The following is a 25159-nucleotide window of genomic DNA, read 5'->3' as shown; positions in this document are numbered from 1 at the left end:
TAATACATACATGCATATATATATATATATATATATATATATATATATATTATATATATATATATACACATACACACACACACACAGGGTGCAGTGAATAAATTGCCATCTAAATTATGCAAAAATGAAAATAATACTGACACCTCATTTTAAAAGATGTATTTACCAAAATTACATAAAAGTATCTTGAAATATTAAAGAGTAAATTTATTCAATAAAATCACCATTGGCTTCAACTATAGCCTCCAAACAATTTTGGAATCTCCTACAACTCTTCTGGATGGTCTTCTCATTTAAGTTGTTGAATTCTGCCATAATCCTTGCCTTCAGTTCATCTTTGGTGTTACATACATAATAATCAAGAGGGTTGCAGTCTGTGGAGTTATGTGGCCAGATTTTAAGGGCGTTGTTGTTGCAGAAATTGTCCGACAGCCATGACTGGTTTTCCTGCTTGCGTGGCATGGTGTGGAGACCTGTTGCCAGATATAGGGTCTTCCAGAGGCCACCCTCTTGACCCAGGGCAGCACTACCTCATCCAGGCACTTGATGTATTCCTCTGTATTGAGTCCAAGGCCGTGTGGGAAGATGAATGGAGATATAACGTCACCATTACTAGTGATCACTCCAAACACCATGATGTTGACTGGATGTTTGATCTTTATCACTCTCAGTACATGTTTCGGAGACACGGCAAACCAATGGTTGGAGAAGCACTGCAAAACAAAGACACAGCACATAGCAGTATGACCTCAGCGCACAACGCTGGTTGTCAGACTGATGCCTGAGGGTTGCATCAAGTGACTTCTAGTGGCGGAAACCGGAACTACAATGGGCTTTTCCCATAGAGAATGTTCCTGGTTACTTTTGGGTACATCTTCACACATACACACACACACATATATATATGTGACCGTGTGTGTATCGTTGGCGATTTTCTTTCTCCGTCTTCCATTCCTTGGACCTTTTCTTTTTCTATGTTTCTGACAAAGAGCTCTGCTCGAAACGTTAAATCCTCCTTCTTTCTTTCCTTTCCTGAGCATCCAATAACACTATACTTGTTCCACGTCCTCACATTGTTGTGTTTTCTCTTTGTGCTTTCATGTTTGGATTAGCTATATATATATATATATGTATATATATATATATATAATATATATATACAAAGTATGAGGTTTTAGTTCACAGGTGAGCTAAATGATTAGCTACACTAGTAAGTGGACCACTGGGACTCCAAGGTTATAACTGAGACGGTAGTTATGGAGCCATTGCAGATTTCTAATGCAGTGGATAGATAATTGTTAAACAGGATATCAAACATTAAGGCAAGGCAAACATCTCAAGTCATATATGATATTATTACAGGAAGAAATAAAAAAATCTTACAGCTGTTTCTGGGATATCCTTGAGTATTGAATATTTGTCATCAGAGACAAATTGGGGAAAAAGTATGGAAAATGAGAATGGTATATATCAATAAGATGATAACATAGAGGAAGGGAGTAAGAGAATAAGGAGATGGAAAGAAAGAAGAAAAAAGGCATAAAAGTTTGTAGTTCAACTTTCTAAAGTTATAGAAACCAAAGCATGAGTCCTTTGGTGTAATTCTGTGTATATCCATGTGGGTTAAAGTCCTTATATAGTAGACATCCCAAAAGAAAGACGCGAACATATCAACGTTCAATAACAGAATGGTAGCAGAGGTGGCTGTTAATTGGTAAAAGTAGAGAAATTTTAAAAAAATAGAAAGAGGGGTGGATAGAGTGAGATAGGGGGGATTTTAAGGATTGGCTATATGATAAAGTAATGCGTATATGTGTATGGTGTCTAAGAATTGTGTATGGGGTAGCCGCGAAGATAAGAGAGAGGATGAGGAGGTAGAGGAAGACAGGGTAAAAAAATAGAGTGAAATGAAAGGAATTTAAAGAAAGTCTAAAGTTGTTGGGGGAGGAAGTTTGGTAGTAATTGCTTGTGTCCATCCTGGCTAAGGTCAGTGGCTGTAGAGTTATTTTTAGCAATGGGGCTGTGTGTGTATAGGTAGTCGAGAAAGGAAGAGCTAGTTGAATATTAAATTATTTATGAGTGGAAGTTGGAGTTAGGGGTTTATATTAGGGGGTTTTTGTGTTAAGGGTTAAAGACCGATTCTATGACACCCTCTTGCAGACTACCTCATTGGTGAATGACAGGGACCATCTCTTTGTGGCTGGTGACTTCAATGGTCATGTTGGACAACATACAGGGGCCTTCCATGGTGTACATGGAAGCTATGGTTTTGGTTCCCGCAATGAGGAGGGAACCAGGCTGCTGGAGTTCTGTGATGCAAATGATCTTATGGTTTGCAATACTAACTTCAGAAAACCTGCCAGTCGCCTAGTCACCTACTGTTCTGGCAGACACACTAGCCAAATTGACTACATCCTCACCAGAAAAGGGAAAGATGGCTGCTTATAAATGCCAAACCCTTCCCAGGTGAAGAATGTACCCCACAGCATAGACTGGTACTCAGTGACTTCAGGATCAGGGCTAAGTGGATGCCCAGAAGATGACGAGCATGGAGGAGAAGGGTGTGGAAGCTTAAAGACCCTGTGAATGGAGAGAGATTTAGAGATATATTACTCGAAGCCTTTGACGAAATAGAAGGGAATATAGCTTCACATGATGTAGAAGACAACTGGAGGTTTTATGGGACAACCTGCTGAGGGCCACTGACCAGATCTGTGGATGGTGCAAAGTCCCCTCTCGATCCAAAATAATGTGGTTGTGGAACAATTTTGTTGACAGGGCTATTAGAGAAAAGAAACAGGCTTGGAGGGACAGTCGTAGCAGGGAATTGTATCAGACTGCCAGAAGGGAAGCTAGGAGACAGGTCTATTTAGCCAGAGGGGAAGCAGATAAGAAAAAATTTGCCAATGTTCTGCGCCGTGAGGACCAAAGACTTGAGGTATTTCGTGTTGCAAGACAGTGTGTGAGAGAGAATCGTGATGTCATAGGAGAGAAATGTGTCTGCATGGATGATGGTTCACTTGCACTAAACAAGGCTGCAAAGAGAGAGGTTTGGAGACGCCACTATGAAAGGTTGCTCAATAAAGAAAATGAATGGGAGAAAGAGAGTCTGCCGAATGTCGACCCAACAGAGGGACCAGCTATCTGAGTTGCTGTGTAAATGCAAATATAAGTATGTATTAGTGTTGTGTATGTGTATAGAGGTATGCAAAGTGTGGAAGCATAGTGCACATGTAGAGTGTTTCGTGTGTGTGTATAATCATTAGGTGGGTGGCATAAAATCATGTAAGGAAAAATATATTTGTGAAGCAAATGGGATGGCAAAAACAATATATAAGCTGTTATTGATGTATGTGCAAGTGTATAACAAGATTATGTAGTAGTGTGAAATATCTTTTAATGAGGAGGCAAGTGTTAAGCTAAAATTTGGAAAAGAGAGAAAAGGAAAGAGAATATATGAATACCATGGAGGGAAGAAAAGTAAAAAAATCCTCAAAAAACAAAAACTAGTAATGATTACATGCCACTGATAAAAGGTCTGGAGAGTTTGGTGAAGTGTCTATAAGATGATAAAAAACTGGTAAAATTTCAGGTTTAAAGCCAAATGTTTAAAGCATGTGGTGTTAAACAAAAAGAGTGAATATTTGAAAACTGAAAATAAGTTCATGTTCACATTGTTGAGGAGAGTTTAGGGAACTTCTGCATCGAGTGATACCGAACATGTAGAGATATTTGGTGGAGTGATTTGCAGAAGAGAAATAGCATGCAGTAAAAGAATCATTATCAAGACAAATGTTTAGTCTATAGGGAATTACGAAAGGAGCATATTGCATAGTAAATTAATATAGCAGAAGTGCTGGTTATTTGGGTGACTCCAGTGAGGAGGTTGGTATTGGAAAGAAAAAGGAATGGGAGCATGTGGGTGGTATTGGAAAGAAAAGGGAATGGGCGCATGTATGTTTAATTTTTTGAATGCATGCATGTTTAAATTTTTGAAATTCTTAAAGCCAAAGCAGTGGTTTTGTATTATCCATTTTGTATCTAAGTATCTGTCCCTAAAAAATTTGAAAACTTAAAACAGTACATTGCTTATCTTAAATTAATTTGAATGACTTTAAATCAATTTAACTTTCAATGTGATTTTAGGTACAGTTTGCAGAATTTTCCTTAAAATAGTACTATAGTATGGTATATAAAAAATTCACACTATGAAAAAATCGCTTTTGAATAAGATGACATTTTGGTATTGATTGCACTCTTATAAAGCCAGATAAGTGTAAATAAAAGACAAAAAATAATGAAAGGAATTTTGTCTATAAATGATCATGATAGATGTATATCATTATAGGGATCAATTGGTAAATTATTATTATTTCAGGATATTTTATAATCTGTTGAAGGAAGAATAACAAAAGAAGTATTTTTGGAATCAGTAGCCATGTTGGTTTGAAAAGTGCATTTATGATGGTGAGATTTGTGGAATGAACAAGAAATGTATTGTGGAGATAGCTGCAAATCAGGTAGCAAATGTGGAAACTGTCTACATAGCAGTACTGCATATAGAGCCATCTTGGTTGGGAAATGTTGAATAGGAGGATTCTGCTAAGTTAGTAGAGATCTTAGTAAGGGAGCGGTTGGTCTGGCTGTAGTTTGAAAAGTGCGAGAACTTGCAGGTTATATGATGCAAAAAAGTACATTTACTTTTTGGATAGAAGTCTCACAGGAGTTGCAGTGGTACATAAAATAGTCGTCCATGCACTGAAAGTGAGTGTGCCATTAGGAGCTATAAACCCCTTATAGCACACTCACTTAAGATGCTATAAGCCATGCTCTTTTCCAGCACTGTGGCTATGTGTGAATCACTCACAAGATTTGGAATTGTGGCTTTGGTTTTGAGGGATATAAATGGACATATAAGACAGAGATTTCAGTTTTCAGCTTAGCTATATCGGGTGGCATAGGAGTGAAGCATAGTAACTGCCAGAGATAGTCTGCTGAATTCAAGTGCCATGAAGTTCAGAAGATAAGAGTCCTGCAGCATGTTTATGTGAGATGAGTTAAAAGTTTACAACTAATGGCAAATTTTTAAACATTTTCTTTTCTTACTAATATGAATTTAATGGATTTGCAATTTTAATGTTTGACTAAGTGTTTAAAAATGGATACTTTCTTGATATAAACCATTTAGCTAAGAATTGGAAGTGATATACATTCCTTATCGTATCTTTATTCATAATATATTTACATATATGTTACCACCTGTTTGTATGAATATTTACAGAAACTGCCATAGTGGTTGTGGGCATATGAAAAAAGCAACTTTTCAAAAAAATCTTAGACATTTTACTTAACCAAGATGTTATTTTAAATTGTCTATTTTATTTAATCATGAACCTACTACTATAAGAGTTATTCCTATTTTTATAGTGCTTTTCCTTTTTCTATCTGTGGAAACAAGGTTAAAAACTTTAAAAATAGAATTATTATTAAAAATGAATTCTTTAATATATGCAGTTTGCTAAATAAAATATATCAACAAAGAAGAACAGAATACTAGAATAGATAATTCATAATATCAGGGAATTGATAATTTATATCAATTCCACAAAATTTTCAAATCAAAATATGTCAAGATTGTTTCTGTCATTCTGCAAGAGAATAAGTACTCGAAATATGTTATTGGGGTAATTAAAACAGGAAAATTTCCATAAAAAGCTCTCTGTTTGAATTTAGTTGGTTACCATGAATATTAGTTTGCTCTTTTGCTGGATTACATTCAGTTGTAAGAAGAGTTCTGATGAGTAGATAACTCAAATTAGAATGGTAAATATTGTATATCTGGAAATCTGGTAAGAGTTATTATATCTTCAACATTGATTTAGGTAACAGTTCATTTTCTCTCAAATTGTTACTAAAAAAATAAGAAAAAATATCTCATATGCTGTTCATTCAATAATGAGTGCAGAAGGTATAGGTGAAATCTTGAGTGGATGATAGAAAACTGTCAATAGAACACTCTTGTCCAAAGGCTGTTATGACAGTTAAACTGAAGTAATAACAAAGTCTCTTAAATGGTAACTTAAAAAGTAAAGCTGCTAGCTCATCAAATTAGCTGAAAGATATTGAAAAGCAACTAGCATTTTTGTTTCTGAGATGTTTAAGTGTTAGTTGTTGTGTATATAGATTGGATTAACTATTAACATTCCTATAATTGTGGAAACTGTCAGAAAATTATTGAGAAGGAAACAACTATGGCTCACTCAAATAGGTGTTAAAACTATTATGTATCAAAAATACAATAGTAAATGGGTTAACGTAATTTATTAGTTCCTTCATCCCTCCAGTATTTATAAAGACACTATCAGATCTCCAAACTAAACACAGATGATCTGTATCAATAAAAGGAGTTCTGTCATAATTGCACAGAGAACTGGACTCAACAAGCTAAAGCAAAGACAATTTGTTTAGGAGCAGGAACCTTGATTAAAAACCTGTCAACTTTTATTCAGGGCTTCTATAGGATTCTTGAAAAGTAGTGTCACTATTTAATCCTGGTAGTATCTATAATTGGTCCTCCCTCCACATGACATAGATAACTATTGTTCTCAATGGTACTAGATTTCCACTGTGAGCCTCTAGTTTGAGAAATCTCTTCCTAACACTATGGAGAGTCATGTCAAGGAGAGTAGAAACTCAATATAAGAATTATGTAATATAGAGAAAACTCTTTAGCACTTTGATGAACAACCTCTCTAGTTCTAGCGGCATGGTACTGTGTCTATGCTATAAATTCAATGGTGATAGGAAATAATGAATGTATAGAGTAGAGAGGACTTGTTCATGACAGAGACAATGACTACAGTGTTGGAAAAAATATGATAATGATGGTGATGATGATGATGGTGACGACTATGACATAGGTGTGTCTCATATATTATTTCTAGATTAATGACAAATGGAAAAATTAAAACAGGGAATTGTTTTTGTACCACAAACTAGTTTCAGAAAAGGAACACATGTTGAAAACTTATATAACTGTTTGAAATGAAGAAAAATTCAACTGAACTTGCTTTCATATTTGACTACTTTTCAGAAAAAGGACAATGATTTTATGTTTACAGATATTAGTGATGAAAAAAAAAGTTGTCTTTCAGAAGAGAGAATTATAAAGGCAATATGAAGATGAGAGACAAATTCTATCCAAAGAAATTAGATAGTGCAGGTAATTAAGTTCTAAGATTGATTATTACTCAGATTTTCAATCAGACAGTACCTTCAAGTCATAGTGTTTCTGTATCTTTTCTATGTTTAACTTTGCAATGAACAAAAATAGCTTTAGTATGAAACTGGATGCATTTGATTTTGTTTATTTCATGCTGTATTGAAAGTTGTACACAATCATGGATTGTTTAATCAGGATTACTCTTATAAAGTGAAAATTTATATATTCATCATTACTTTCTATTCTTATTTATTTTCTTACAATTGCATAGTTGAAAATTCAAGCAATTTTATATCATGTATTTGAATCATTAGGGTTCTGGCCATGTTTCTATTATAAGATGCCACTTGTAAAACCAAGTGCTGTATTTATTAAATTGTAATACACATATATTTGCAAATGTAAAACATGGCCTGTATTGATAGAATTATGAAAGAATTTACAATGTCTTCACTATGTTTATTGTACTCATCAGAGCATAGAATCGTTCCACAACATTTCTAAATCTACTGAATAAACAAATGGTCAGATAAATTCTATACTATCGATATAATTTCAGTATTCAATTTCTCAGGCTCAAGAAAAGTGCAATTCCCACTAAAATGCTATCAATTACAAAACTCATATTCTCACAGTGGGAATTTTTTTCTTATGAGAAAACACAGAATTGCAAATCATACTATTGTTTACCTCAAAATTACAATAGCATATCCCAAAGAAAAGCACTCACAGGTGGTCCAGCTTCTCCAGGCTTTCCATCCAAACCATCTATACCATGGATGCCTGGGGGACCAGGCTGACCCTGTAGAAGACAATGTAAAAAAATGTTAATGTGATTTAATAATATAGATTAATGATTTATACACGCACGCACACACACGCACACACACACACGCATACAGACATGCATGCACACACACACACACATGCATGCACACACACACAAACAAATGGATGGAAAAGTATCAACAGCATGTACTAAAGTTTACTTAATTATTCAGAAGTGATGATTCACTTCTGTCACTACTCTGAGTTTCTCTACATATGTGAGGATATTTTCGATGACAAAAAATCCTCCACAAATTAAATTCTCAACTTTGAAAGAAAATATCCTCATCACCTTCGTCATCATCATCAACAACAACATTTTAACATTTGTCTTCCATGCTGGTATGGGTTGGATGGTTTGACAGGATCCAATGAGTTAGAGGATTGCATTGAGCTCCAATGTTTGCTTTGCCATGATTTCTATAGTTGGATGCTCTTCCTAATACTAACCACTTCATAGAGTGTAGTGGATGCTTTTTCATGACTTCAACACAAGTGAGGTTGCCAAGTAACTCACAAGATATAAAGGAAAAGAGCCCCAACTAGGTGAGGTTGTAGTAGAAAGGGAGGTGGTTTTAAGCCAGCTTTTGAAAAGCTCAGGTATGATAGAGATATGAGCACAGGTATCTTGTTATAGAGAAGATACATGGCTACCTTGCATTTTAAAAAGGTGGGTAGGAATAGTTGGAAAGAAGACAAAGACAATGGTAAAAATGTGTCAAATTCTATCTTCAAGGTATAAGAAGAGGAGTATAAGCGAGAAAACAGAGGATGGCAAAGTGTGAGTGAATGAGTTCATAAAAGTGAAAGGAGAATGACAGATGGTTAGATATGGGGATGAATGTTGTGAATAATGAACAAGTCTGGCAGTGTGGTTGATGGTAAATATCAGCAGGAGGTGGAGGTGAAAATAATAAGGATTCAGGAAGGAGGAGGTGATGAGAGGCAGTACAAAGGCAGAGAGCAGCAGTATAAGAAACCTGTAGATAGATCAGAAAATAGGGAGTTAGTGTGAATGTGTGTGTATGAGAGCGAGAGAGAGAGAGGGGGGTTAATGTAATGTTTGTCCATCATTGTCGATGATGACTGGGACATCACACAGGAGAAAAAGGTGGGTCACAGTGTGTCCTACAGTGGCTGATCAGGAGAGAGAGATCTACTGATATAGAGGGATGTGAGAAGCATATGGGGTGGGCTATAGTGAATATAGGGAAACAGTGGGTTGTGTGCATCAACAGCAGGTATGAGGTGTTGAGAATGATAGGAGATATGAGGGGTGTTAAGGTATGGCAGTCCAACAATGTATCTCAGAAGGGAAGCTGAAGTAACTGGCAGCACAGAAAGAGTGATCAGTAGAAAATAAAGTGGTTCTAGTGAGATGGGAGGTAATTGATAGTACACAGGAAGATGAAATATGTGCAGATTTTGCTCTCCTATAATTACTGAACAGTGCTGTAGTTAGAAGAGTGATGGAGGGATAGGTGTTAAGAAATGAGAGACTTGATGGGGACCGATTGGATGCAGGGGTAAGGCTCATAGAGTGCACAGACATAAACATAATGCTTTTAGAACCTTATTTTCACTATGACAGATGGGTTTACTCAAGCACAATGAATAGCTAATCATCTTGGTCCTTAGTCATCAACTGGATGCATAGTAAAAGTAATGAAGGACAATAGATTGCTGCAATGCTGCATGACACAATGGCATGGAAAACAGATGTTATGATGTTGATGATGATGATAGTGGCAATAGAAATGGTACATAAATATGAATATAAAAAAATAAATGGCTCAAATCAGTGCAAGAAAAATTAAGTTATAAAATTTATGACGTCCTTTGTCCTACATTATGACTTTGTAGAGTTATGTGCACTAAAATTATTTTAGGCCATTCGTTTTTTATTATTGTAAAACATGAAAGGTAAATATTATGAAGAATAATTACTTGTTGTGTTTGATGTTTTACAAATTAATATGGAGGTATATTATTAAAATTCAAAATAAGGAATGTAAAATATTTTTCTAAGGAACAAGAAGATAAAAATCAGTTACCATATTTGATGGCATATATTACCCACTTTTTCTCAGTCTAAAATTTCTCAAACTTTGGATCTTATATGCAATGCTGAAATATCTGACAAACTAATGTTTACCTAGATGCCATAGACTATAGGTACATCTACTAATCTGAACTTGATAATATTGTAATATTATCTAGTCATCATCATCATCATTATTGTTTTAGGTACTTTAATTAAAAAAAAAACAGAAAAAGAATTATTATGAAACTGAAGGTGGATATCCTGAGATGAATATTTTGGCTCAATATCCAAATATTAAAAGTAAACAGTATCTATTTTTGCTCTTGTATAATATGTGTTATGTCTATTTGTTTTCTATCTTTCAATAAGGAGGGAAGACTGCCCATAGTCTACATAACACTGATGCTGCTGGATGAAAGGTATGTTCAAACTGGAGACTTAGTCTGAATGAATGTAACTGAGTAAACTCTGTAAAAGTACTAAAGGTTGCCCAGCTTGACATCAGCTAGAACATGAGAAGTTTAAAAAATCAGGTGATAATTGAGTATACAGAGAAATGTGTTTCTACCAAAATGGTATCTAATGAGGCTAGGAGATTAGAACAAGAAACTCAGGGCATTGCAGAAATAGAATACTGGTGTTAAAGGTTTATGAAAAGCAGAGTTTATGAATAAATATGAAAACAGCCATTGCATAGAAAATGCTTTCTCTGGTGTAAAATATAGAATTTTCCACTGTAAATGACTTTTCTCCATGCCTGGTTTCCTGATATACTCATATTTTCATCTCTGTTTGTATCTTGTTACAGATAGAGATGTAAAATATTTTCTGTTACTTTTTGTTTTGTATATTTTCATCAGTATTATTATTGACAAGATTTTTCCTGAAATCCTTGTTGCATATTTTGTCTGAGTTTTTTTTCCTACCATACTGCAGTTACATATTTAAGTAAATATTAACTGCTTAAAAATACTAACAATTCATTTAATATTCCCTACAAATATAGAAAATATTAGTAGGGAATATATGCCATCATATACAATAAGTAAAAAGTTAAATAAATCCTAAAAACTGTTTCACATTGTTATTTAGTGATGAATTACAAATAAATTCATAAATGTTATTATTGAATATAAATAATTTTAAATATCATTTAAATATAAATCATTATATATTCATTAAATGACAATAGAAAAAAACTAAGAAAAATGTAATAACAAAGTAAGTTTGTATAATTAGTTAATTTTCTCATACATTATGAATTATATTTCTAAAGCCTCTAAAATATATGGAGTCATCTCTTCAAAAATTGTATCACATCAAACTAAGGAAGTTCTAAATTTATTAAATAACAATTCTTGAAGAGGTTTGAGTGTTATCATTTTTCCCAAATAACCTAAGGGCATTCATTAATTTATAAAATTATAACCACTCACAATGTAAAAAGATATTTATTAAGAGAAGTGTAAAGAAATTAGTATATTTATAAAATCTTTTTCAATTAATTTTACTTTTGCTTATTGCTATATTAAAAAATAATATTCCCCTGATTATGAACAACTATTTTCAGATAAAAAAATGATGAACTGTGTAAAAAAATTACTTTAAAAGTTTCAATTTAAAAAAATAAAAATCATATTCATACCTGAGGTCCAGGAAGTCCCAATGAACCCTTTGCACCAGTTTTCCCAATAGCACCAGTTATACCCATTTCACCTGGTGGCCCAAGGTAACCTTTTTCTCCTCGACGCCCCTGTACATTTAGTTGATTGCATAAAAAATTCCAAGATCATTTCATCAAAAATGTAGAATGAATACATAATGTATAATAAAATAAAACCTTGAAATTATATTTAGAAGCTGTCTTGTGATCTTATATAATACTGACATCATTAAAGAAATATTTTTTAGAAACCTACAAAACAACATGGAGTGCTTGAAAAATGATGTATATAATGAAAAATAACTTATAATTAGGAAAAAAATATTCTAAAGTAATTTAGCAACTTATTGTATAAGAAATTAAATAAATTTAAAATAAAAAAGACAAATTATTTCTAATAGGCAACTTTTATATTCTAATTACAAATGTATAATAAAGATTTCTAAGATTAATAGTATTTAATTTATTTTGAAGCTAATTTTCTTTAAAAAAAACTTTTCTCATGCTAAAGAACTGCTATTTTGTCCTGATTTTACAATAATTAATGTCATAACTGATAGTCTTATAATGGTTTTTACATGTAAATAAATTGCAAAAGTTAATTCAGATTTCAATAGTTTAAAGTAAAGGAGTAAATAAGTTAATTTTATAGGCCATTAAACAAGTGAATAGCTGTGTCACATATGCGTAAGTGATACATAAGATTTTTATTGAATACAATATGTAGATATGAATAAAGATTGAGAAGACAAATCTTATGTTAATATATAAAGTTGTTTCAAAGATAAATGTTTTATTTTAATGGCCATATCAAGGAAAGTAGTTTAATGGGCAGATTTTATAGTCATTTAGAAAAAAAAAAGAAGGCTGCTGGATAATATAAATCAATATATAATCAGCATCACAAGGTTCAGAATATTAGCCTGTCAAATAGTTATCTACTAGGTAAATGTACTAACAACCAGATCAGCTTTGCCCTATACAAGAATAGAAACAAATAGTTGAAAAAGTTTAATGCAAGAGAGAAATATATTTTAAAATCAACTTCAGATGAAAAGAGTTGAAAGTAGAGGAAAAAATATTAACTTTAACAAAAATATAATGGAAGCTGAAACAAGAACCTGCTTCTTAATGCACAAGCAAATGCTCATAAAGGCTTAGAGTTATAGGTAAGTCAGATAATATATAAAACAGAGGAACAGTCTTAAGAAAAGCATATAGCATCAATGTGAAAAAGCATAACAAGATGAAAAACTAGAATGTTTGTTACTAGTACTGAAACAGAAAGTGATGCTGGAGTACTTGCTCCTAGTAACAATGAATTGTTAATCTAGTTAGTGTCACTCATTTGGTCAGTAAGTTTTTTCAGAAAATTATTCTCAATGGCTGGGATAAGAGTATTGTTAACTATTACAAAGCTAAAGACAAAGTACAAGAAACAGAAAATTACTAAGTTTAAATAATCAAATTATGAATTTTGTACATGATAGCACTCAACCAAATAGGATGCAGGTTTTGTCTGTATGAGGAATCAACAAGACTAACAGTTTATGGTAGAGAACAAAAACTCCATTTTGTATTTGCTGACTTTGAAGAGCGTATATTTTCATAGTCTAGTCAGTAAAAGTAAGCCTGACTGCATGGCTTATGAAGGATGTTCAAGCCAAGTATAACAAAGGTGAAAAATAATGTCAAGATAGGCATAGAGCTAAATGAGAAATTTAATGTATAAGTAGTTACTTGTCAAGGTTTTGTTTACAGATCCTTTTCATTATTTTATTTTTGAGGCCATCATAAAAAAGGCTGTTTTTGCTGGAGTTTTTGCATATCTACAATGCAGTCATGATGGCAAAATTAATCCAAGAACTATAAAAGTGCTCTAAATGTCAAAGAACGAATTTGAGTTAAAAGACCTTATGGTAAACAGCAAAGATTACCATAAGGTAATCTTTGCTAGATAGGCCCTAGAGAAAAAACAGAAGATAAGAACTTAATATTACATAACTAGAGCAAAAGCAGAAGATAAGAAATTAGTATTGCATAATTGGTGCAAACAACATACAAGGTCTATTGAGATTCTTAATTGATGGAAATCAGATCATTTGAAGTACTAGACACAGAGGATTTTACAGATGTCTAAATTGAAACATTATTTATGCTAGAAATAGTACTTAGCTTAGAGGACAAGTTTCATGAGTATCACTATTGGTGACAATGAAATCCTTTTGACAAAAGTAAACTAAAATGAGACACTGTCAGTGGGCAAACTTAGGCGATAGAATAAGAGAAATGACGAAGTGGAAATGAATTTATCGAGTATATTCCATTAAATAATAACAGTTATGTGAAAGGGACCAATCAAGTTGACACAGAAACTGGCATTAAAAGCACTACTTAATGTTTGTAAGAGTAAACCCTACAAATATATTGTCATATAATGTTGCTTGACATATGCTGTAAATTGATAGCTTGTAGATTTAGAAAAAAACTCACTGAAGTGAAACCCAGTAATCAGATTAGATCTAATGGTATTAATCTTAACAGATTAGATGATGCAGAGCTCAGGTGTACATAAACATACCCTAAAGTGGACCTGTCTAACTTATTCCAATAACGAAGAGCAAATACTAAAACAATAGCAAGGAATCGGATTTATGATGCTGCTGTTGGTAGTGGCTGTGTGTACGTACATACACACACACAAAAATTTTCACCTTTTAAAAACAAATTAGATACCTTAAATAATATATTTAAAAGTGAAAGAAAAGAAAATGTATTCATTAGCATTTTCATTTTTTTTTGTATATGATTCCATCCTATACCAAATGAAATGAAGAGTATTATATAAGTATTTTAATTGTACTAGAAAAATTTTTTTGCAAATTGAGTTTTTGAAAGCAAAAATATTTGAGAATCAAGAACAGATCAGAGAAAAGGGTAATGTCAAATCTATTTAGGTTGAGAATATTACAGAAAAAATAAACAGCGAGCATCAATAATTGTTAAAATCTATGCTTACAAAGAGACAAGAATGATGTTAGCAAGCAGAGAAATGCTTAAGGAAGACTGAAAACTCATTTGCTGAAGTAAAGATGTTATGTGAGACAATGAAAGCCAATATTGAGAAATATTTAGAAAAAAAAAACTTTGTAAAACTAGAAATAATGGTTTTAGCTACCTTAAATGTGTTTTTTCTTGAGCAGTTTTGAAAGATGTGTATCCCCATGTTTAGAATTAAGCTCAAACACATTATTTGTAGTGAATATTTTGTTAGTTTTTACTTACAAGTGGGTAATTTTAAATTAGAAATAAAAAAAAAACCTGAAGTTGCAAATAAATTTTACTTTCATAGTTCTTTTAAGTTCAAGTTCAAATAAATTGAAGCAAAAAAGGTTTCTGTGGAATTAAGAACTGAACTTTGTTATTGTATTAGAAATATAAATTATCAATAAATCTTATTTTAATTCAAATTGACTATTTGTTCTAGTTAACTGTATTTAATGAAAAATAAAACAGATTTAGGGGAGTGCAATTCTGGAAGCAATTCTAAGAATATTCAACTGGTAGTACTTAGCATATGAACATCCTTACTAATTTATCTCAGAATAGCAAGGTAGAATTAGCTATTAGAAGACAGGTAACTTGAAGGTGTTGAACATGCAAGGCAGTATATTGCATCAGACTGAAATATCCCTGACAATGATATAGGTTCTTTTGAGTACAAAATAGTCCAGGAATTAAAGGTGTGATGTACATTAGCAGAAAAAAGAACAGATAATGAAAATATATTAAGTTGGTGAAAAAAGAATGAAACAGAAACTCGGGTTTATGACACACTAGTGTGGGTAATTTGAATGATAGCTGATAATATTTTTTAAAAAGTGATCAGGGTTGAGAACATGGAGCTTGCAGATACAACATGAGGAAAGAATAGGACATAAGATAGAGTTCTGTAAAGTAAATGAATTTAACATTTGTATGGATGGCTATGTATTTATGAGTATCACTTTTGACAAGAAAATGAGACAGATATGCATGTGATTGAGGAAAGAGATTTTAAAGACTCATTATAAGTGACTGCTCAAGAAGCTTCAATGAGATAAAGAAAGACCACCACTAATGAGAACCAAGAAAATGAAGATCTCCAGAAGATCACAAGTAGTGTTTTAAGGAGACACTTGAACCAACATATTTGCTTAATTAAAAGGATCAGTGAGAATTTGTTATTTTAATAATTAGTGAAGCAATATTATTTTTAATAAATGAGCCATAAAAAGTGAATAGGCTCAAGGAAGGAGGTAACAGAAGCCAAACCTTGTACAATGCACACTGTGTAAAAAAGTGTAACAATGTATAACAGCAAAGCATGGAGGAATAGATGTAGAAGATATGATGTGATAAACTAAGTAACCATGTTGGGACAAAGTTAAATAACTTGCAAAGAAAGGCTGATGGCAAAATCAATTAAGAGATTGATTGTTAACAGAAGCATTAGCAGAATTATGCTGGTATAGGCATGCATTATGAAGTGATGATACATTCTGTGATCAAACTGAATATGTAAGGTATCACTAGAAGTAAACTAAGAAAGACTAAACCTGATAACATTTAGTATTGTATGTAGCATATTTTGCATGCAATGGACTATTGATGGAAAGAGAAAGAGGAAAATAAGCCAATTGTATCATAAGCATACTAGAAATACAATATAATTTTTAGATTATTCTACTCTTCAAATATTTTTAGTTATAATGATACTCAACTACATTTTTATTATAAACATTTTGAATGGTTTTGAAGATTGAAAAAATAAATTGAAATTTTTTATAATATTCCAGTATGATACTTTTTATCTTTTATTTGCCAAAATTAATCAAATATATTTTGAATTGTACAGATAATGTAAATTAAAATTCTAAAATGGTGACAGTTAATAGTAATCATAGTAATCAATATATTATAATATTCTATATATGATAGCAAGAATATTTTTAACTGTTTAAGAAGGTGGACTGCTGACAGTAAAGTTAAAATTTAGACTTTAAAATAGTTTGCCCATAATCAAAATACATAATTATGTTTGCCTTCAACTACCTAACTGAAAATATTTGTACGTTAATTTTTTTAAGTGGACAGCAATGAACTGTCCATCTAACTGTAAAACTTATAGCAATTTAAATAGATTTATTAAATTTTCCAAATCAACACACCTATATATAGGGAATAGATTGTTCTACAACTCTTGCATGATCTCTATTTTGTCTGCTATCATAATTAATAAATATTTATAAGAATATTCTAATTTTCCTTCTTATGATGGTAGTGGACATTTTAATAATGCCATTGAGAGAAGCAAAAAAGTTACATAATCTTATTTTACACACCTTTAAATTTACAGCTTTATACAAAACTACCTTGCTTTTCGGAATTTTTAGACAGATTTGATTTTGCAAAATTTGATATGTTAATGAATCATAGAAACAGAATTTTACTGTTGGATATTCTACCTGCAACTAACTTGAATGTTATAAAAATACTGATGTTACTATATATATATATATATTATATATATTAGTTATATATATATATATTAGTTTTTTAATTAACTAATATATATATATATACATATATATATATATATATATATTATATGTATTAGTTAATTAAAAAACTGAGAATTTTACTTTCATTTTTCAAACTATTATAAAAGAAGGAATTCTCCATTAAGTGTTAATTATTATTTTATTATTTTCTAAGAAGGAAGATTATGCACTCATAATATATTTATATATTAATGATAATATACACAAAAAAAATGAAAATGGTGCTGAAAAGTTTATGGTGATATTATAAGAGTAGATATTAAAATAAAGTAATTGTTAGTATATTTTCATTATTTCATTATGTTAAATCATTTTTTCATCCAAGGAAATAAAATTTAAACAAAGTACAATTAGTGTTAATATGCATGTAGGCATGCATATTATGTGTGTGTATGTATATATACATATATGTGTGTGTATGTCTATATATATATATATTATATATATATATATATATATATATATATATATGTATGTATATAAATATATTTATGTGTGTGTATGTCTATATATATATATATAAATACATATATGTGAATGTATATATACATGTATGTGTGTGTATATATATATGTGTGTGTGTATATATATAAATATATGCATGTGTGTATGTGTGCATGTGCCTGCACATGTAATTTATATGATTACTTGTATGAAACAGCTATTTGGATATCAATTTGCATGTCATAGGAATTATTTAGGGGAAAGAAATCACATGTCACTAGAACAAATTGGGTACTATTATACCAGGCAACAATGAAAACAACATCAGTTAGAACATGCCAAAGTGATTCCTATGAGAGAAAATATATTGAACTAATATACATGCATCATCAATAACTTAATTACTTTGCGTCCACGCTTGCCTCGATTCCCTTTTTCTCCTTTGTATCCAGGAAGACCAGATAAACCCATTTCACCCTGAGAAATAAAAGATGAGATCATAACACTAACATACAAATATTAACAAATTTCTTACCTTGATCATTTAATGCTGAATTCCATTCAATCTGCATGGGTAGAAAAATAACTTCATACAAAATATCAAAAAGATCTTAAGTTTACCTGTGTGTACAACTGATTTGAAAAAGTAATATAAAAATAAACCTTTTATATGAAGTAGCCCAAAAGTATAAAATATCATTATTATAAGTAAATGTAAAGCTTTATACACTTCTGAAGGTGTTATAAAATATGTAATACAAAGTGCACTTCAAATATGGGGAAAATTTATTTGAAATTCATTAAAAAAACAAACTTTCTTTATGAATTTGCATAATCTCTCATCTAAGATTAAGTATTTGTTTGAAAGAAAACAAATCAAACTACAAAACAAATCATAAGTTGTGACATATATTGCAAATCTGTCCAACTCTTGTCAGCATAGAAAAACAATAATATAATAAATTCAAAATTAGTATGTATATATACTGATAGTCTTTAAACTGATAAATCTAGAAATAAAAGAACATAGTCTAAAACCAAAAAAAAAATTGATTGCACAGAAGTTACTGAAAGTTAAAGTCTATACAATGTGCCATAATTTTTTTTAAAGGGGTATATGACTTAAGATTTTAAAGAGGGGAGTTAACACCTTCAGTAGTATATTAATTGCTAAGACTCATGTTGGAAAATATTTCTATATCAAATTATTCTATCTGTCTAAACATCAGAAAAGAACATCTTTTTTGTATTAGATTAAATAATTTACAGCTATTATAAATAATATATCTGAACAAATAGTTTTTAAAAAATTCCAACAAAATGCTATCTTTAATTGTTAACAAAATATTTTCAAAATGAGTCCTGCATTGTAAAATTAGATTAGATTTAAGCTTTCCTAGTTAAGATCCTACAGTAGCTAAAACAGTTTGAGCAAGGGCCTGCAAGCAGCCTCAACCATGACTGCAGCATTAAATGTTAGTTGCCTTAGTTTGGAGCTTATGAAGTCCTTGCTACAAAAAGGGTCTACCTGACTATTAGGTGCATGACTTCTGGTCTTGCGATTTTTTTTACGTGCAGCTTTAATATCCGTGACTTCAAATTCACAGGCTTTGGTACGTTTCTTCAAAGGGGAAAGAAAAACATTTTGAAATATACCTGATGCTGTCTTTCTCTCTACTCATGAAAATGAATATACTAAGCTACACTTGAATTTTGCTGCAGTCACAGTGTTAGTATATTAAGTGGGTAAGTGCATTACCATATTCCTAATTTATTATCGAAAGCATAAAAATCAGTAAGTTAACAATAATTTAGAATTAAAGCAAAGCTTCTGAATTACACAACATGTACCAAATATATTTGGGAAATTAAATATTGTAGATGGTTTTTAAAATTTATATTAAACTGATAGCCATTGAATGAATAGTGTATATTATCATATCTGATACAGTTGCATTTCAGACTTTTAAAAAAATGTTAATCAGTACTTGGATTATATTACTCACAGCCCTTTTCTAAATTCAGCAACAAAGAATAAAAAAAATGCAAAAATTAAATGTACAATAGAAATACATATATGAATGTAAATAATTTATATAGTTATATAAAAGAAAAATTTAGGAACTAAGAGCCTCATCTTAAAATTTTCAGCATTTATAAAAAAAAAATTCTGTGCACCATCAAGTAGTGAAAAAGACAGACCTTAATTCACAAGGTTTAGGTTTTATATCTATCACATTAACCTAACATAAACTGTGTTTATTGCAACAAAAAACCCAAAAAAACAACAATGATAAAACAAGTCTAGGTTTAATATAGATTACAAGATTTCTTCAGATATAGTTTGACAAAATTAAATGCTACAAGACTGAATATTGCATTCAATTGGAAAGTACTGAGCAAGGCATTTATATAGTAATGAATGTCTAAGAACAATGACATTGAAACCAAAATTATTAATATTAATATCCTAATAATTTCATATAGGAGAATATATTTAAATATGGATATGGTATTTTTGGAGCAAGATATCAGTTAATTCTTAATTACTAGAAGCTAAGAATGGAAAATTCTAAAAGTTACCAAGTATGTTGAAATATATTTAAAGAAAATTTATTAATAAAAAAAATATGATATAAGCTTAAAGAATTAAATTTTTTTACAAATGTAAAATAAATATAAAATGTAAAATAAATATAAAATAAATATAAAAGTAAAAAATTTAATAATAAATAAGTTTTGTGACTGCAGCAAAGTGACAACATAAATGTAGCTAACAAGTAATAAATATATATATGTATATATATGCATATATATATAGCTAATGATATTAACACATCTGATGATGTATCATTGTTGATACATTATGAAAATATATTACCAGAAAATAATTCAGCTTTAATATGTATATAATTTAATAAATACAAAGATACAAATGGCTTTTATAATCATCAACAATAACAGTATTGTTATAATAATAATAATAATAGATATTTTTAACTATAATTTGACCAGAAAAATGGTCTATAAGCAGTGTTTACAACCCACATGGAAAACTTATAATTAAGAACCAAATGGGAAGACCATTATTAACTTACATGATGATTATAAATGAAAAATTGCTAAAAAAATCTTTTATAAATTGTCTAATTGCTTTATCTTTAGCAGTTCTGAAAGTTCAAACAATAAAGATCGGGTATTAAGATGAAATGGAAATTGATACTACCTAATTGTTTCTGCAATATCCTCTTTCATGTAAATTAATCAAATTAAACATCAACACTAAGTATAACAAAATTCTGTTTTCTGGCATGTATTACAATCATTATATATATATTTTGAAAATGCATTTAAACTTTCTTTTAAATTTGTTTAATAGTATTTCTTTAATAGATACATATGCTTAAAACTTTCAATGCAAAAAGTGCAGTCTTAACAAGTTTCTGTTTAAACTACAAACTAGTCTTTCTATTGTTTATTTGTCGTTTAAATTTTTGACTTAGTAGCATAACTCTAATGATATATTATATAATTAACATTTTAATAATCATAGATTGTGTTATCTGGATTAACTAATCAGAGTAAGGGTCTAAGTTCTCTGTAAAAGTGAGAAAAAAGTCCAAGGAAATGGCACAGGAACAAAACAAAGAAAAAATTAGATACACATTTCACTACCACCACAACTACAACAACCACCATCACATGTAAATACACACACACCACTTGAATGCATATAGACAGCCTGCATAACATACACTTCATACACCCACACATCACAGACACACATGCATGCTCACACACACATACAAATAACTTATTTGCCCAGAGTCCTCATTGAGCTTTGCACCCTAAGCTGTTAATTTCATCTTCCTCTAGCTACACAACCTTTGTCCACCACTCACTGCACACCATGCCACTAAACTAACTACATTGCATTTTCATGTCTTGAAACATTTTCTTCTCTATTTTTTTCTCTAGTCTTCTTTATTTTTTTTAAGAAGGACCACAAACAAAATGTAAAAGACTTTTCATTCTTACTTTGTATTTCTATTGTTTGTTTTGTCTGCAAGGTATTTCATTTAATTAATATTAAGTGTACATAATTTAGATATTATGGTAAACTAATTCAAGCAGATGGATTGATAATATGTAATTTGTTTCAACTTGCATTATATCAATCTCCCTATCTGGAAAATAGATACCCATAATCAGAAATAATCAGTTAGTAAATAAATCACACTTCATCTATATACACAAATTTGGTGATCTACCTGTCAATATGGAGAAATGTAGGTAAAATTGAAAACTATGATCTCATTAAGAGTTAAAAAAATATTTTTCAGTTATAGTGCAAAAGAGTATTTTCCAAATTTACTGCAATGATTCTGATGATGAAATAAAAATGCACTATTGCAGTGATCTATATGTATCTTATCACTAACTACCTTGTAGCCTCTCCAACACCCATAATGAAACTGGATTGTGGATATAATAGAATTTTTAAAAATGCATTTGTAAATAATCTGAACAGAATCGAAATAAACTTCTTTCTAGGATAAATTTGAAGCAATTTGTAGACCTGATTTAGTATTAAGTTAGCTGAACTTTCCTTACTCAGGAATATGGCTTTGTATAGCATTTTTGAATATATATATTAGATGCAATTAAATCTGTCAAGTTATCACAGCTAACATTAATATATTGTGTAAGTATCTTAATAGAGTTATGATAGTTCAGTGACTAAATATAGCATGTCTAGTAGATGACAGCTATTTATTATGACTTAGAAGATGTTCACTTTGGAGCTGTTGCTTATAAATTTAAAATGGAAATGGATCTTACATACGAGCAATCACATATATTAACCTAAAATTTGAATAAGAATCTGAACCAATATAGTTGCAAACATCTGCTTGAAGAAGAGAATATTGGGTACGCAGTACTGAAAAACTGAGCATCAGAACTAAACTGAATACTTCTCCCAATATTCAAGAGTTGAACTCAGCACTAAGCATATGGATTCTTTGTCAATTTTATAATGTTATTCTTGTATGCACTAAGGGTTGTTTCTACATTGTAGTATCTATTTCCAGTTGGTCCAACTAAACTAGTAATATATTGATTAGATTAAGATTTTAATGCATGTGAAACAAGTCTGAAGAATTTAAGGTAAAATAAAATCAACAAATTAAAATGAATCTGAAGTGCATTTCCTTTTAAATCAAGTTTTTTAAAGAAACAAAAAAAAAATCATTGACATTTACTGGCCTTGGAATACTTATGAGATTTTATATTTTCATGGAACTTAGGTAACTAAAATATTTTTACAAATATAGTGAGGTAGAGTTAAGCACCTTGCCCAAATATACTAGAGCATTTACAATAAATTTGTAAGTTAGAGCCTTCAATGGTAATTCTGTATTTTATTTGGTTATGATTTTCCAACCTGAACATTCATTTTCAGATAGCAGAACTATACAAAAATATTTTTGGCTTTCATTTTTATTGAGAATATATTACAATTTGGTAACTGCAGTATATGCATCATGCATATTTTAGAAAATTAATATTCTTGGTCATTTTAAAATATGGATATACAGAACAAATTATAATCAAAGAAAATTATTTGGAATAGTATATATTAAAAAGATACTTACTGGACGTCCAGGCAATCCATCTTTACCTGATGGACCCTTCAAAACAAAAAAAAAAGAATTCAGATATTCACATAGTGTAAGTAAAACAGAAACTATTATAATATGGATATTACACTCTTCATAAATTCTGTACATAAATCAGAAAGACATTGTAAAACATGAAATGACAATAGGATTTGGATATGTAGAGTTTCTGATAAAACAAAGTATGTAAGCTTATAAATTAAATTTTTAAAAAATTAGACTGACTATATTATAAATTTATAAATATAAATTTTTATTCAAATGGTAAAGCAATACAATATCAGAAACTCAAAACAGCAAGGCAGTACACTTTAATACATTACCAGTCTGGCCATAGCTGACTGATAATTTTATTGGCTTATGTTACCAATCTAGCTGAAAATGGCTGAAATAACCTAGTCATATTTAAATGAAAATGTCAGTGTGAATCTCATTAGTACACTTGTGAGAACATGATTTCACTACATAAACAATTGAGTTACTGTATCTTACATTACTTGGTATGATATCTGACCTTTGTGAATTTTTGGAGATTTTTTTCAACATTTTTTCTACATCGATATTTTGAAAATTTTTGATACTGATGACAAATGGATACTAGTTTCATGTTGTTAAATAGTGAATCAGGATTTGAGGGGATTTTTCACTAAGGACATGGCAAAACCAAGTAAAATATACAATGAACACAAAAGCCATGTGGTGTGTGAGTATGAATTAAATATTTCTATTTCTGAAAGTGAAACCAACGATTCTGATGACAACTCAGGTAGCAACATAAAAATGAATTTGAACCTGAATGGCGTAAAAATTTGAAAACTGTCTTTCATATTGATTTTTCTGAGGAGACTGGGCCTAGTCAGTTTTTCCCAGGAGATAAAAGCATGAAACTATTTTCGTTTAAGTTTTTCCCCTTAGTTTGTTTGAAACAATTGCTGTGGAATCTAATCATCGTGGTTTTCCACATACTTAGATGAAATCTGAGCCTTTTTTGCAATCAATATAATTATGGGTGTAAGAAAGCTAAACAGAAAAAAGAAATAGTGAAGCAGCAGTGGGATTTTTGGAGATCAATATGTATCTAGCATTATGACATGGACAAGATTTTCAAAATTATCACAGTAAAGAGACACTAGTAGTACATCAGTACATAAAGAACCAAACTGACTGCATTCAAAATGCATATAAAACATCACACAATCCAGGGAGATACCTATCCATTGATGAGGGTATGGTGAAATATAAAGGCTGATTACGTTTCTGACAGCACATGCTCAGAAAAACACAGTAAATGGTGGGTGGATCAAAATTGAGATTTAGAAAGCTTACATTGGGTACCCACAGTGGATTGAACTTTTATAAGGGGAAAAAGGACAATAATGTAAGCCAGCATGGTCTAGGATATATTGATGTGGTCTGGAATTCAACACTTTCAGACGTTATTTTTTTTTGACTCATCTTCAGTTCAGTTAAATTTGCAGTGGATTTAGAAGTCATGGCAACATACGCATGTGCTACAGTTGTTGCAAGTAGGAAAGGGATACCATTGGATATAAAAAAAGCAAAATTAAAAAAGAGATGAGAAATAATCCAACTGCATGTAGGTGAAAATGCTACCCCATTTATGAACTTTGATTATAATAGGTACATGGGTCATGTAGATCAACTGAATTAAAT

The 25159-nt window shown here is 30.8% G+C and overlaps 1 protein-coding gene across 17 annotated transcripts in view; it reads right to left on the bottom strand.

Annotated features, from left to right (window-relative positions):
- LOC115223710 (collagen alpha-1(XXV) chain) overlaps window positions 1–25159 on the bottom strand; it is a 242380-nt gene that overhangs the window by 46922 nt on the left and 170299 nt on the right. For all 17 annotated transcript variants that reach the window (XM_036513374.1, XM_036513405.1, XM_029794403.2 and 14 more), the window contains 4 exons: window positions 23462–23497; window positions 18210–18281; window positions 11740–11847; window positions 7953–8024 (listed from right to left, as the gene is read on the bottom strand). In XM_036513374.1, the coding sequence (XP_036369267.1) occupies window positions 7953–8024; window positions 11740–11847; window positions 18210–18281; window positions 23462–23497 (288 nt within the window). The remainder of the gene's footprint in view (window positions 1–7952; window positions 8025–11739; window positions 11848–18209; window positions 18282–23461; window positions 23498–25159) is intronic.

Source organism: Octopus sinensis, linkage group LG2 (genome assembly GCF_006345805.1).
Source record: "Octopus sinensis linkage group LG2, ASM634580v1, whole genome shotgun sequence".
Classification (NCBI taxonomy): Eukaryota; Metazoa; Mollusca; class Cephalopoda; order Octopoda; family Octopodidae; genus Octopus; species Octopus sinensis.
Note: the sequence above shows the minus strand (reverse complement) of the source record. Positions and strands in the feature narration are given on the sequence as shown.